Source organism: Lepus europaeus, chromosome 1 (assembly GCF_033115175.1).
Source record: "Lepus europaeus isolate LE1 chromosome 1, mLepTim1.pri, whole genome shotgun sequence".
In the NCBI taxonomy this organism is placed as follows: domain Eukaryota; kingdom Metazoa; phylum Chordata; class Mammalia; order Lagomorpha; family Leporidae; genus Lepus; species Lepus europaeus.
Genome location: NC_084827.1, coordinates 65,618,548 through 65,633,626, shown reverse-complemented (window position 1 = coordinate 65,633,626; position 15,079 = coordinate 65,618,548). Strand labels below are relative to the sequence as shown.

Below are 15,079 nucleotides of genomic sequence, written 5' to 3'. Positions count from 1 at the left end.
TGCCGAAGCGCCCTGAGACGCCCGCGCGGCAGTGACCCGCCAGCCCCGCCTCGCCCGGCGCGCCCCTCCGGGCCCCGCGGCCCTCGGCGCCCCTTCTCCACCGCGCGGGAACCCCCGCGGCCCTGCCGGGCCCCCTCCCCCTGCGAGCCGGCCGCAGCCCTCTCCCGGCGGGCGGGCGGGCGGAGGCCCCGGGCGGGCGCGGGCGGGGGCGGGGCGGGGCGGTGCGCCCGGAGCCCGGAGCCCGGCCCTGCGCTCCGCTCCGCTCGGCTCGGCTCGCCTCGCGGCGGGCGCCCTCGTCGCCAGCGGCGCACCATGGACGGGCTGCCCGGTCGGGCGTTGGGGGCCGCCTGCCTGCTGCTGCTGGCGGCCGGCTGGCTGGGGCCCGAGGCCTGGGGCTCGCCCACGCCCCCGCCGTCGCCCGCCGCGCCGCCGCCGCCCCCGCCGCCCGGAGCCCCGGGCGGCTCGCAGGACACCTGTGCGTCGTGCGGCGGCTTCCGGCGGCCCGAGGAGCTGGGCCGGATGGACGGCGACTTCCTGGAGGCGGTGAAGCGGCACATCTTGAACCGCCTGCAGTTGCGGGGCCGGCCCAACATCACGCACGCCGTGCCCAAGGCCGCCATGGTCACGGCCCTGCGAAAGCTGCACGCGGGCAAGGTGCGCGAGGACGGGCGCGTGGAGATTCCGCACCTCGACGGCCATGCCAGCCCGGGCGCCGACGGCCAGGAGCGCGTCTCGGAAATTATCAGCTTTGCCGAGGCAGGTGGGTCGTGCCCTCCGGGCTGCCAGCCGCTGCGCGCGCCCCTCCTTCCCTTCCTCTCCTCCTCTCCCTGCAGGCTCCGGCCGGCCGCAGCCCGAGCACCCCAGGGGCAGCCTGGACTCCCAGCCTGGCCCGTCCGGCCGTGCCGCACGCGCTGCGCCGGCTCGCAGCCCTCCCTCCCCAGGCCGCAGACCCCTCTCCCGGCCCCGCTGCCCAACCGCCCCCTGCTCGCTGGCATCGGGGCCCCAGCGCCTGTGGGCGTGCGGCCCCCCTCCCGGCAGATGCGCGCGGCCCCGGCTGGCTCTGCGGGCACTTGCTTGGTGATTGCCTAATGTTTTTGTTTCCCACGATCGGAGTGCAGGCTTAGCAGTGTGGATGGAGATGTGTGTGCTTGTTGATATACGTGGGCCGGAGGAGCGCGCGCACGGGCGCGTGTGTGCGTGCGTGCGTGTGTGTGTGTTTGCTTGTGTGTGCGTGTGTGTGTGCCTGCGTGAGAGGCCCCCGGGGGCGCTTCCCTCGCCGGGCGGCGTGGGCTTGCCAGGATTGCTGAAGCCTCGCTGGGGAGAGCTAGGCAACCTCTTCCGATTGTGTGGGCATTAGAATCGGGCGGAAGGCCGGCTTCTCAACAGGTCCATCATTTACGCAGAGAAAGACGCGGCTTGGGGACAGCCCCGTGCCTTTGGCCTTGCCTGGCAGCGGCCGGCGGCAGCCCTCGCTCCAGCGCCGCGGAGTTCGCAGTTAACAAAGGGCAGAGCTCCTTTCTGGAAGCCACCCCTCAACACACGCTCGGGCCGCGGACTGCAAATTTTCTACCACCATCTAAATATAAAGAGCGGGGTGGTGGTGGGGGGATCTTTTAGAACTTAAAAAAAAAAAAAAAAAAAGGCAGGAAAATGTGCCGCGGCTGAAATGCTGTAAGTGCTTTGGGTTCCGCTGTCCTTTTCAGAACTTGAATGAGCCAGGCTGGCTTTTGTGCCGGGAGCCCGGCCCCATTTGTGCGGAGGGAACCGCGGAGAAGGTCGCAGAGGGGGAAGCCCCTGTGCGGTTGGGGGTGGGAAGGAGTCTGGGTGGGGGGAGCTGTTGTGCCCCTGGCTGCAGATGCCACCCCCACCTCCCCCCCCCCCCCCCAGGCAGCAGGCAGACCGTGCTGGTGCTGCTTGCAATGAAAAGGGATGAAAAGTTTTGCATGGCCGGGTGTGGAAAAAGGCAGACACAATCAGAGCCGGCTTGTGCTTAGAAAGAGGTGCACTGCTGTTTTAGCAGCCGGCCGGGAGTCCGGGAAGCTCGACCTGCAATTAGAGGGCTTGGGTTAAAAAGGTGCTTGGGCTGCTCCCCCCACCCCTGCCACTGCCCCCCCCCCTCCCCGGGTGGACATGCGATTCTGGAAGGTAGAGGAGGCCTTTTGGTCCCCATGGCACAAAATGACAGCGGGGCTGTTATATTTCGAGTCCGTTTCCCCGGAGCCAGCTCTTTGGCGTATAAATAACAGATTCAGGTCACAGGCAGCTTGTCCAAGACCAGCTTTTAAGGCTACAGCTTCCCCCATTTCAAAGTCAGATGTCAGTGTTATTAGAAGGAGCTATGCAGGGCTCGAGGAGGGGGCTGGCGGGAGTTGGGGGCGGGGGCGTGGAGGGATGTTTGTTAAAACCAGCTGTGGCCACTGAGTCACTTTATTCTTCCTGGGTGGGGGATAGTAGAGATTGTCAGAGGGGTGGGTCACTAAGACACAGGATGTGAGGGGAGTCAGCTCTTGGTTGGGGTACCCCATTTTCTTGTGGAGCTGCATGATTGAGAAAGCAAGTGAGCCAGCTCCCCGCCTTTCCTGGGAGGTGTGGACCGTGCGGGTGGTGGGGCACCGGGGTCTGGTGGAAGGAGCCAACGGCCAGCGTGCAGGCTGAATGCCCTGTCCCTAGGAGCTACACAGACACAGAGCCCACGTTCCTGTGTCAGGAAGCCGAGCAGGACTTGCTGGCTTGTTTGTGGTGGAGGTTCCACTGGGGGTTGGATCAGATCATGCTTAGGTAAACACTGCAAAGAGGCGGGAGGTGGCTCAGCGCGATTTTGCAATGCCCTAAGTTAACCAGAAAAAAAAGAGAGAGAGAGAAGGAAAAGAAGGAAACCTACTAAAGCAGCCCACCCCCAAAATCCTTGCTGCGATCCTGGTTTTGTTTTCCAGATTGCACAGATACCCATAACAACTTGTTAAGATCTTGGCCTCCTGACAGGTTCCTCTGTTGAGCTTTGAGGCCTGACAGCCTGTCTCCAGGGAGCCCTGGCCTAGGAGAGGTGAGGCAGGAATTTCACAGGCCCCAGCCCTCGGGCTCCAACCTGCTCCTGAGGCCTGGATGGACAGCGCTTGTTTCTGCCCCTCCCAGGTTGCCTGGGTCCAGGAGTGGTGCTCCTGGTCCATGGCCTTTTCCAGCGGTGTGGCGAGTATGCATCCCAGCATCAGGCTAGTGCTGAGCCCCCACTCCGGCTGGCGGCCTCAGGTTCCCCCTGCGTGAACTTGGCCTGCTCCCCTCTTGTCTCCGCAGATGGCCTCGCCTCCTCCAGGGTCCGCCTGTCCTTCTTCGTCTCCAACGAAGGCAACCAGAACCTGTTTGTGGTCCAGGCCAGCCTGTGGCTGTACCTGAAGCTGCTGCCCTACGTGTTGGAGAAGGGCAGCCGGCGGAAGGTGCGGGTCAAGGTGTACTTCCAGGAGCAGGGCCACGGCGACAGGTGGAACGTGGTGGAGAAGAAGGTGGACCTGAAACGCAGCGGCTGGCACACCTTCCCGCTCACCGACGCCATCCAGGCCTTGTTCGAGCGCGGCGAGCGGCGGCTCAACCTGGACGTGCAGTGCGACAGCTGCGGGGAGCTGGCTGTGGCGCCAGTGTTCGTGGACCCCGGCGAGGAGTCGCACCGGCCCTTTGTGGTGGTGCAGGCTCGGCTGGGGGACAGCCGGCACCGCATTCGCAAGCGAGGCCTGGAGTGCGACGGGCGGACCAACCTCTGTTGCAGGCAACAGTTCTTCATCGACTTCCGGCTCATCGGCTGGCACGATTGGATCATTGCGCCCACCGGCTACTACGGCAACTACTGCGAGGGCAGCTGCCCGGCCTACCTGGCGGGGGTCCCCGGCTCCGCCTCCTCCTTCCACACGGCCGTGGTGAACCAATACCGCATGCGGGGCCTGAACCCCGGCCCGGTGAACTCCTGCTGCATCCCCACCAAGCTGAGCTCCATGTCCATGCTGTACTTCGACGACGAGTACAACATCGTGAAGCGGGACGTGCCCAACATGATCGTGGAGGAGTGCGGCTGCGCCTGACGCTGGCGCTGGGGGCGCGGAGGATGGCCCCGGCGGGGTGGGGGTGGGGGGTTGCACGCCAGGCTGAGCCTTGGGCGCTGAGGCCTGAAAGCTTTCCCTTGGTGCTTCGCAAAGTGAGCACTCACAAGCCGGGGGAGGCGGGGGAAGACCCCTGGACTGACTCTAGAGACTTGAGAATGCGCACGTAGGCCGCGCACAGCCCCACGCCGCCTCCTGCCAGCCGCGAGGCGGCCTCTGGCATCCCAGCCGATGGATGCGGTGACGAGCGGCCGCTCAGCGCCCATGCCTCTCGCTTGGAAGGAATGGGGCACGCAGCCACCATCCCCACCAGCTGGCCCGGCCACTCTGTATCACGCCTTCCGAGCATACGTAAAAGCACAAAGAGACACTAAGAGAGAGAGAGAGGGCTGGGGGGCGGGCGCAGAGTGGAGGAGCAGGTGCGGGGTGGGAGCGTGCTTGGGGGCAGGCAGGGGGCTGCGTGGCCCCCTGGGCTCATTCCAGGCCAGGCCTGCTCTGCAGCGGCGGCTGCTTCCTCCCTGCCTGGCATTGGCCGTGCTGCGAGACCAGGGGGCGCCTGTCCCGAGGTGCCCTTGCAGTGGGAGAAAGTTCCAGAAAGGACACAGCAACCTGTCAGAGACCGTGGAGCAGAGCCGGCGACTGTTTGAGCGCTCGTCGCTTGGGTCCCTGCCGTGACATGTGTGTGTCTGTGTTTTTGGGGTGGGGAGGGAGGGAGAGGCGAGGGGGTCTTAATTTGATGCTTTAATTGAACTCCAGCGAGCTGACAGGTCATTTGTGCCACTTGTGTAACCGAAAAGGGGACTTTTCCACTAGTTAATGACCTTTTAAGTTAAAAAAAAAATCTGAATTGTTCTAGATGCGAAGACAAAAAGTTGCAATCTATTGGCCTCCGCTGGGGACCTTCCTCCGGGGCTGGTTCGGGGAGGGGAGAGGCGTGGTGGTGGGGTCTCGCGCCCCCCTCCCCTCCTGCTTAGCAGGTCTTGGGGAGACGGGGAGGATCTTGTAGCTGCTTTGCAGAAGTTGCTCACGTGGGTCACGGCCCCCAGGGCCGACCGTGGACCCTGCCCACTCGCCTGCCCGCCCGCCCGAGCGCACACATGATATAGCACTTGCCGATTCTGCGTGTGTCCAGAAGTGGCCCTTGGCCGGGCAGTGAGTGCGCTCGCCCTCCCCATGGCCAAGTGCCACGTGAACTATGCAATTTAAAGGGTTGACCCACACTAGACGAAACTGGACTTGTACGACTCTTTTTATATTTTTTATACTTGAAATGAAATCCTTTGCTTCTTTTTTAAGCGAATGATTGCTTTTAATGTTTGCACTGATTTAGTTGCATGATTAGAAACTGCCATTTGAAAAAAGAAGTTATTTTTATAGCAGCAAAAAAAATGAATACAGTTAAATGTATTATACATAATTTTGGAACCAAAGAGGCCAAGAGATCTGATTTAATTTTTATTAGATGGTGAGGCCGTCTTCGATGAGGTAGATGCGACCATCGCTTACGTGGCCTGCCAATGTTTCAGGGTATAAATGGATCTTGTTTATTCAGTTCGATGTGTCTCTTCTATCCTTACACACCCAGAAGGTAGAGGAAAGAACGAAGACAGTAGAAGGCAGGTGTGTATCCTTACGTCCCCATCTTTATGTTTATTTAATAAAGCTCCCCTTAGGTTCTGTCTCAAAATAATTTAAAACCAAACAATTTGCCCGTAGACTTGCTGTTAAAGTATTTTACGTCTGTGTACAGTTGAAGAAAATAAAAGTGGAGTGCCATGGGCTTCCTGCCTCGCGTGATGTCTGGGGGCCTTGAGGCCTGGCTTGGAGGTGGGGGGTGTGTGTCGGGGAGGAGGGCTTGTCCAGGTGTCCAGCTCTGGTGCCAGCAGCCTCCATGGCTCCTTCCCAGCATGCTCTTTGAGTCCTCACCGGAAGACAGGTGCCACTCTGAGATTCCAGGAAAATGGCAGAAGATCAAAACGCAGGACAAATTTGTGAACGACACATTGTTGACCTTGCTCGTCCCAAGGCTAATTGTTTCTGTTAGGCTGCCTCTAGTTTGGTCTGGAAGTGCTGGCGAAGGCCCCGTCCCTGGAACGTAGAGTTAAGCCTACAAACCTGGTGCCCCTTTCACCTCCAGGCTCACCTCTGGGTCCTCACAGGGGCGGCTGTCACCCAAAGGGGCTATGACACTTGGGATCCACGCGATCGCCCTATCCGGGGGGACAGCAGACAGCGGTTGAGCTGGGAGAAGCAGTGGCAGGAGCTGGTGGTCCTCGGTGGGTTGAAACAGCTGCAGGTGTGCCGGAGATGCCTGCCCAGCCCTCACACCTTCAGGGTGAGGGTTTCCAGCCTCATTTCCCCAGAGTGTGGCATCTGGAGGTCCCAGAGCCAGAACAGGGACCCAGCGCATTGGGGCCCGGGTACAATGGCCCACCCACCAGTGTTCCCTAGAGGACTAGCCTGCTCTGGCCTTGCAGAGCTCTGCCGTGAGGTGTGGGGGTCACATGTCAGAGCAGGAAGGGCTTCAGCAATGGTGTCACCCATGAAGGTGACAATGGGGACACCGAGGGTGGCCCGGGCCGCTGAGGAGCAATGTCCCGATTCACACGACCTCTTTGGCTGCTCTGCCAGGCTTTTTTCCTAAGGATGTGTTTGTTTGCAGTCTTGAGTCAGTGTGAACATACAGAGGCAAAAGAGAACAGGGCAGGCTTGGGTGGCCCCTCTGCTCCGGGTGGGCCCTGCCTGGTGGCTCCAGGCCCCTGGTCCAGCCCCCGCCTGCCTGCTTCGCTGGACCCCAGGAGCAGACCCAGCCAGAATTGCCTCTGTAGCTAGGACATGGCGTGCCACATAGCCCTGTGGTCCACAGGCCAGGGGGAGGGTGGACATGGGCCCCGAGTGGCTCCTGCTGCGACATGCTGGCACGTATGCCCCTGGAGTCTGGCCTGCCCGGAGAACTTGCTGAGGGGCTGGGCACCCCCTGTGCAGCCTCCGGGGTTTCCTGTAGCCATGGCTCCCCTTCCCCAATGCTGCAGCCTTTCTTCCCCAGCCTCTCCCCAGGGGGCCTGGCCCGAGGAGAGAAGGCCCCACCTCTCCCTGAAGGCATCCTTGGAGCTCCAGGCTGCAGGGACCTCGCTGGACTCCAGGGCCCGGCTTCCTTCTCGTAGCGTCCAGGTGGTTACCTGCCATCCTGTCTTCAGCTCTACCTGGAACCAGAGCCGATCCCCACCCTCCCACTGCCATGTGGGTCATTCTCAGCTGACCTGCAAAGCTGCCCCAGCCCCTCGGCAGTGGAACCCGAGGCCTGGATGGGAGCCACTTGGGAAGAGGGTGGGCACTGGTAGGAGGGCAGCACCCATTCCTCCCTCTCTCCCTTTCTCTCCCATTTCCCAGGCAAGCTGATGAGGTGGCCAGCATCAGAGTCCCCACCCATCTCCTGGTCCAGGCTTTTCTTCCCAGCCCACTTGGGGCCTGGCTCAGAAGAGGTCACATAAGGGACCCCTGTGGTCAAGCCCAGAGCCGGGAGCAGTGTTCAAGGGGACTGGGCTACTATGCGGCAGAGCTTTGCACCTGTTAGCAGTGCCATGCTGTGACACCATTGCCAGGAGCCCTACCACAGCCCCAAGCCAGGGCCCTGTCATTCAGGCAGCTCCGGTGGGCACCCTGGCCAGGCCCCTGATCCACCTGGATCTCAGGCTGGCCCAGCATGCACCTGCAGGACCCTCAACAAGGGCCACGAGGGAACAACTGCTGTGCTCCCCAAGAGGACTTGGGAGCCATCGCACCTCAGAGAAGCCTGGGCCTCCTCTGCGGCCCAGGGATGGGGGGTTCCCAGGGAAGCCACAGCCTACCTCAAGCCACAAATGGCTGTGCAGGCAAAGCAGACACAGAACGCCCTTCCCAGGGGCAGAGGCCCTGGGAGCTCCTGTGGGCCTGCAGGCCGGCTGCTGACTGTTTGGTGTGAGCAGGTGCCCAGTCACCTGTTGGGCTCTGCAGAGGCTGCTGCGTGGGAGGCCGGGCGTGAGTGGCCATGGGGGCTGTGGGTGGGGCTGTGCAGGTTGGCCTGGGAGCTGTGGACCAGGTGCCACAGGGTGCTGTGCTGTGACTGCAGGGGGGGGGGGGGTGTGCTGGGCCGTGCAGGGCTCAGGTGTGTGAGGTTGTGTGGGCGAGCATGAGACCGTGTGGGGTGGAGAGGGCTGTGCCTGCCTGTCCCCACCCAGAGGCAGTGCACCTGGGCAATCCCACCCTTAGTGATGGGGGCAGCAACATGCAGGGCTTCAGAATGTTCAGAGAAAATGCAAATTGTGAAAACCTTATGCCTGGGTTTCAAAGATTTTTTTTTTTTGCACCAAAATAAGCATATCTTTTAAATAAAAACAAACTTATTTTCAGGGCAGGTGTTGTGGCGGCGCGAGTGGAGCCGGAGTTTGGGATGCCTGTATCCCATTTCAGAGTGCCTGCCCTTGTGGCCTGCCTCCTGTCTGTCCCTGTGCCTTTCAAATAAATCAACATATAAGTCCTTAAAAGCTACTCTCATTTTGTTTGAAAGAGAGAGACAGAGGACTCACCTTGCTGGTTCACTCCCTAAATGCCTGCAACAGACAGGGCTGGGCCAGGCTGAAGCCAGGAGCCTGGAACTCCATCTGGGTCTCCCACATGGGTGGTGGGGGCCCAAGCACTTGGGCCATCTTCTGTTGCTTTCCCGGGTGCATTAGGAAGCTGGATTGGAAGTAGAGCAGCCAGGACTTGAACCAGTGTCCGTATGTGATGCCAGCAGTGGTGGCTTAACCCACTGCACCATAGTGCCAGCACTCAGACTTATTTTTTTACTCCATTTTTTCCCCTAGAACTTTTTGAAGTGTTCTCACATTTTTAAATTAGTGTTGAGAGTCCCCTGGAACACAGTGCCTGTGCTTACCCACACACTTGCAGGTGTGGGGCAGCCTGGGCTGGTGGGCACAAGTGCAGGTGCCCTCAATGTAGTTCTCCCAGCCCCTGCTGCCCTGCACTGGCCACCCAGTGCCAGGGGCTCACCAGGGCACCCTGCAGCCTCAAAGCCAGAACACTTAGCAAATAGAGCAGACAGGCGGGTGTTTAGCACTGGGATTAAGTTGCTCCTTGAGACACCGGCATGCCGTATTTGAGTGTCTGAGTTGGATTCCCAGCTCTGCTTTTGATCCAGCCCCCTGCTAAGGCACACTCTGAGCAGCAGCAGGTGACAGCCCAAGTAGTTGGGTCCCTGCCACTCATTAGACCAAATTGAGTTCCAGACTTCTGACTTCAGCCTGGCCCAGCTCTGGCTGTTGGGGGCATTTGGTGAATGAACCAGCAGGTAAAAGATAAAAGACAGCTCTCTCTCTCTCGCTCTCTCGCTCTCGCTCTCCCCCTCCCTCCCCCCCTCCCTCCCAAATAAATACAAGAAATAACTGAATGGAAAAGTTCCATCCAGCCAATCATTCAGTCACTCAACAAACATTTCCCAGGTGCCTGCTGTTACAAGCCAGGGGTCCAAGTGTCATCCCAGTTTAGTCCTCACAAGCACCTGGGGAAGGGAAGGGGGAGCAGGAATCATGATCCCCATTGTATGGATGAGAAAGCAGAGGCTGAGAGCAAGGAAGCCATGTGCGAAAGGTCGCACAGATCCTAAGTAGCAGAGCTGGGATTTGCTGCTAAGCAGCTGTTTCAAGAGCCACCCGCAGCCCCCGAAGCCCCCGCAGCCCCCGCAGCCCCCGCAGCCCCGGATGCCCAGGAGGAGTGGCTGTTCTAGGACCTCCCAGGGAGGAAGACCAGGCTGGGGCTGTTTCTCAGTGTTCACCTGGGAGGCATCAGCTGCCCCCCACTCCAGCCTGGTGCATCCGTGGCAACTGTGCATTGCAGTTGTCCACGCACCAAGCCTACTCCCTCCTGGGTGGGCTGGGTGAGCAGGCTCCTGGGCTGAGGGTTCCAGGACAGGAGCAGGTGTGCGCTGAGGGCCAAAGGCTGGAGGCAGGAAGCTGTGGGCGAGTCTCTGGGCCTAGAGGAGGAGGGGGTGACCTGGACCATCCAGAGAAGTCTCGGGGACCAGGGTTAGGCTCAGCCTGCCTCACTGCGTGCTGCCAGCCTGGGTTCCCTCTCAGAGTTGCCGTCTGGACAGTGCCTGCCGCAGGGGTTGTTGTGAGAGCTCAGAGCAGGACCAGGCCTGGGGGGTGGGTGTGTTAGCTGTTGCTGTTTTCCAAACTATTCTCTGTGTCAGGAAGGGCCCCACCCTTCCCCCAGGCACCTCCTTCATGCTCAGTTATTCATTCAAGGGCTATTCACAGCGGCTGCTGCCCCACCGTATCAGCCAGCGTTTATTGGGAACTAACTACCCTCAGTCAGATAGGGTGCTTCCCAACACCTGGCTCATCTCTGCCATCTTCCTGCTGGGCAGGCGACCTGCGCCCATTTAGCTGGTGAGCAAGTTGAGGCTCAGGGCAGTTGAGTGTCTCGCTCAAGGCTTTGTAGCTACTCAAAGAGAGGAGCTGGGTTTGTGGCTATCCAGAGGCTGTCTTTCCTCTCGCTTCTAGGCTCCCACGAGAACCTTGGGGTCTTGGAGCCCCTGGGGGCCGGGGAGGGGGAGCCCAGGAGAAGGTAGGAGGCAGAGCCGCTGGGGAGCCCCTTTCCAAGTGCCTCAGTGGCCCCCCGGTCACCCATGCCCTATCCTGTTCCCGTGGGGGTCACGCAGTACGAGGGGCAGGCCCACCTGGGGAGAGATGCTACACCTGGGGGCAGAATGGAGCCATTGCAGGCCCTGGGAGGCTGCACACGACTGTGTTTCCAAGTGGGAGTTCAGCGGAGGGGTTTTGGACTCCTTGGGACTGGGGGCAGGGGAGGGGGGATTCCTGAGGGGGCCTTGACCACGGCCCCACTGTCTCTCTAGGGACGCAAGCTGGGCTGCAAGGGTGGGAACGGCATTCTGTGCTGGGGACACAGAAGCAGATGGGGGTGCCGGCAGGTGGGGACCCCGGGCCAGCTCACGGCCTTTACACTTGGCCGTGCCAGGCTGCCGTGTCTCATGATCCACAGAAGGCAGGCAGGCCCTTCATCTGCCCCCTGCCCAGCCCCAGGGACTGGGTGGGAAGGTGGGGCTCATTCCACTTCTGGAATGAGCGCTGTGGGGGGCTGGCTTAGTGGTGCTCTGAATCACCCCCAGCCCCACCTCAATCCTGCTTTCCTGCAAGGCCCATGGGTGGAGCACCTGTCAGGACCCAGAGTTCCCTAGTGGCCAGGGTCTGGCAGGGGGAGGAAGATGCTTCCTGGCCGGGGGGCGGGGGGCACCTGTGCGAGTCTGCAGGCCATCTGGTCCCCGAGTGGGCTCAGGCCTGCTAGGAGCAAGACCTGGGCCTCTCTGAGCCCCCAGCCTGGTTCCTGTGTCCCCGGAGACCCTCCCATTCCCCCAGAGGGGGGCCACCCAGTCCCCAGAGCCTGCCAACCTCCAGGTTGGCCCAGCTCTGGGCTGAGGCCTTATGGTGCCAGCCCCCTCCTGAACGGCTCTCTGTAAGAGAGGCAAGGAAGGGTGATATTATTCCTGTTGGCAGACTGGGCTCCAGGGGAAGCCACTGCTCCTGTCAGGGCAGAGAGCTGGTGGGGCAGCCGAGTTCTCACGACAGCTCTGAGATGCCCGGGCAGGGGCCTCCTGGCAGGATTCGTCTCCCCAACAAGGCCGTGCAGCTAGCTATCGGCACCGAGGGCTGCCCCCAGCCTTCCCCTGGCTGAATCCCACTGCCTTGGGTCTCACTGTACCTCTGGAAGATGTACTGCCTGTCACCTGTCCCAGGCCGGCACTGCGGCCGTAGGGGAGCAGAAGATCCTTGTCCAAAACTCACCTGCACCCTATTCTTGTGCTCCTGGGTAAGGAGCACAGTGATCTTGTCCCTGCTCGGCCCTGGGGCTCCCCACACCTGGCCCACTCACCTGCCCACCTGCAGCCTGCCAGCCCCTCTTTGCCTGGACTTCGGGTCCCACCCTCACTTCTGCACCTGCCAGGTGCCCTTCCTCCCGCAGAACACCTTTTCTGCCCCCTCTCTGCCTCACTGGGACTCACCCTTTGGGGCTCTGCACCCCAAGCCTCGGGGAAAGCCTCCTCCTGCTCTCACCTGCGGGGTCACTGACGCTGTGCACAGCTGCCTGCTCCGAGAGGCTGCAGGCTTGGGTTTTAGGGGGGCTGGAACCCTGTGTGGCTCACCACTTCCCCAGGCTGAGGCTCAGCTCTAACGTGAGCGAAGGGCCCCCCAGTCTTGGGGTGCAAAGGCAATCCCCCTCGCCCACTTCCCTGGGGACTCCAGCAGACCCCACAGAGAGGCTTGGCCCTGGCCAAGACCAGGAGCTGCCACTGCTGACCCCGCCTCTGTTATTTTTCTTACTTTGAAGAGCACCCCGTGCCCCACGGTGATTCACCTAATAGCCTTTCCAAAAGCCTGTAATTTGCGCCAGCGTTCCCTTCGCAGCAAAGCGAGCCTCAGGCACGTGCTGCTGCTGCTGCTGCCGTCACCGCGGCGGGCAAGGGCCATGCCAAGCCACATGGGTGGCACCCCAGGGCCCCAGGCGCCCGTGAAGATCTCTGCTGGCTTCCAAGCTCTGCTCCGGCACCCCGAAAGAGGCCTCTTGGGCTGCCCTTGCCTTCCACCCTTGGGAGAGTGTGGCTTGTCACCCGGGGGTGTCTCGTAAAAGCTCAGCTTTAATTAATCAATCACCGAGAGGCGCATCGGTTAGAGTGGGGCCCCACCGCCCTGTGGATGACTGGCACATTAACGAGTGCCAATTAGTTCAGCATTAATAATTAATCTTCAGTGGTGCTGGAGGAGTGGAAGGTACACAAGGCTGCTCACTGCCCAGGGCTGTTCATGCCGGTCCAGAGGAGGTGAGCGAGGCCGCCCGGTGCAGGGGCCCCTTCACCCCTGTAGGGCGACACAGCTCCCTGCTGCCAGGGGTTCAGGTGGGACTCCAGCTGGGAGCAGACTATGAGCCCCTTCAGGACAGAACCACATCTTCTTGAGCCCTGCTGTGTCCCCAGCACCAGCAATGCTATCTGGCATGCAGTAGGTGCTTAATAGATACTTTTGGATCAATAGCCTTACCTGGGGCCACGCCACTCACTTGTGTGACCTCAGGCAAGTTTTCCACCCTCTGTAGCTTGCAGTTTTCTCACTTACAAGTGAATGGACTTGGCTGAGTAGTTAAGCCACGGCTTGGGATGCTCATGGTGCCTGAGTTCGAATCCCGGCTCTGTCTGCGAGTCTAGCTTCCTGCTAACGTGCATCCTAGGAGATGGCAAGTGATGGCTCAAGTAGTTGAGTCCCTCGCTACCCACATGGGAGCCTGGCCCAAGTTTGCTGGCTCCTGGATTTGGCCCGGACCTGTTGAAGACACCTGGGGAGCGAGTCAGTGGCTGGGGACTCTGCCTGTCTGTCAATAAATAAAAAGAAGAGAAAAAGACAAAAGAAAAGTGACTGAGTTGGACTAGAGCATCCATGCATTTGCTCATTCATTTCTCTAGTATTCAGCAGGCGGCTATTAAGTGCCAGTGTACAGTCAGTTGTCTAGATGGGCAGCATTGCGGTCGGTGCTGCGGCTGGCAACCAGTCCCTCGGAGCTTTTGTTGCATTTGGAGTGGCAGGTCATGCCGAGCCTACTTCATGACACTCCAGGTCCCAGGCAGAGCCCTGGGTGCGCCCATGGTAGGGCCACTCGGGGGCCTTGGTGGCTGGGGGCAGGTGACAGAGTGTTGGCTTCTGCTTCTGAGGTCTGTGCTCGGGGCCCTCACCTACCGCAGGGCCCACGGCTTGTGCAAGGCTGGGGCTTGCGTCCCAGGCACAAGTGAGAACACGAGGGCTCCCTGTTCTGGAAGCAGGCCCTGGGGCTGTAGTGGTTTTGGAGGGGAGGGAGCCCACTGCTCAGAGTGGGAGACAGTTCACACGCTGGTGAGATCTGACAGCTGTAGAGAAGCCCCTCCCACAGATGGGGAAACTCCAGCCCCCACAGCTCCTGCAAACCTACCTGGGGCCCTGGATCCTTGCTCTGTGCGTGGGTCTCTGGGTCCACTCTTGGGCAGAGCCCCGCCTCCCACCCCAAGGTGTCATCCTCACGGGCATTATGATATCCATGTGTACGTGTGTGCTCACAGTGGTCTACGGTGAGCGCTATCGGGTGGAGCACAGCAGGGAAAGAAACCACAGGGAGGGCTTCCTGGGGGAGGCAGCCCTCAGCTGGATGACCCAGGCTACTTTCTGCAGGGCCTGTGCAGGGCCCAGGACTCCCTGCTCCTGTGGTTTCCCACAGGCCTCCACAGTCCTAGGGCTGCTTCCTTAGCCTCCTGTTCCATCATGGTCTGATGGGGCTGAAAGTAGTACCCAGCTCCCGGGCTTGACGTCAGCGTAAGTGAGCGCATCACCTTAATGACAGCCACCACTGAGGCCAGTCCAGGAAGTGCCCCGAGCTCTTCTGAGCCCCTGCAGCTCCGGGAAGGGTGAGTGTTCCCATTCCACAGATCAACAACAACCTGAGGCCCAGGCCGAGTGATGTGCCCAAGGCCATGCAGATGACAGAATTAAATCCTGGGTCCTAGGTCCTGTGCTCCAAGCACCTAGCTAAGGCCTCTGGGGTCTGCACCCCCTTGAGCTCCTGAAGTTGGCTTACCCCAGGGAGATGGTGAAGCACCCCCTACCCCCCTGCCGGCTCAGGGCTCGCAGAACCAGGCTGGTCCTCTTGGGGGCTCCAGGGTGACGGTGACCTTCCTTCAGGACAAAGCTCAGATAGGGCTCGGGAATCGTTTTGGGGAACAAGGAAGTAGGCCAGCCCGACATCGTTTGCCCCTAAGGTCGTGCCCAGGGACCCCCTGCTGCCATCCTCAGGGCCATGGGGCCTCTGATGCTATCATGCACCGAGGTCCAATGCCCTTGGCTCATGGTCAAGGGCACTCACGGTCTGTCACAGACGGGGTTGCCCGGGATGTCCCAGCCGGTTGAGGTGACCAGGCTGGA

At 60.8% G+C, this 15,079-nt stretch overlaps 1 protein-coding gene across 1 annotated transcript; it reads left to right on the top strand.

Annotated features, from left to right (window-relative positions):
- The first annotated feature begins 312 nt into the window (after positions 1-312).
- Positions 313-5,859, top strand: INHBB (inhibin subunit beta B). The gene is made up of 2 exons (XM_062183841.1): positions 313-760; positions 3,292-5,859. Exons 1-2 carry the CDS (start codon positions 313-315, stop codon positions 4,065-4,067), a joined length of 1,224 nt encoding a protein of 407 aa, XP_062039825.1. The 3' UTR covers positions 4,068-5,859.
- The last annotated feature ends 9,220 nt before the right edge of the window (positions 5,860-15,079 follow it).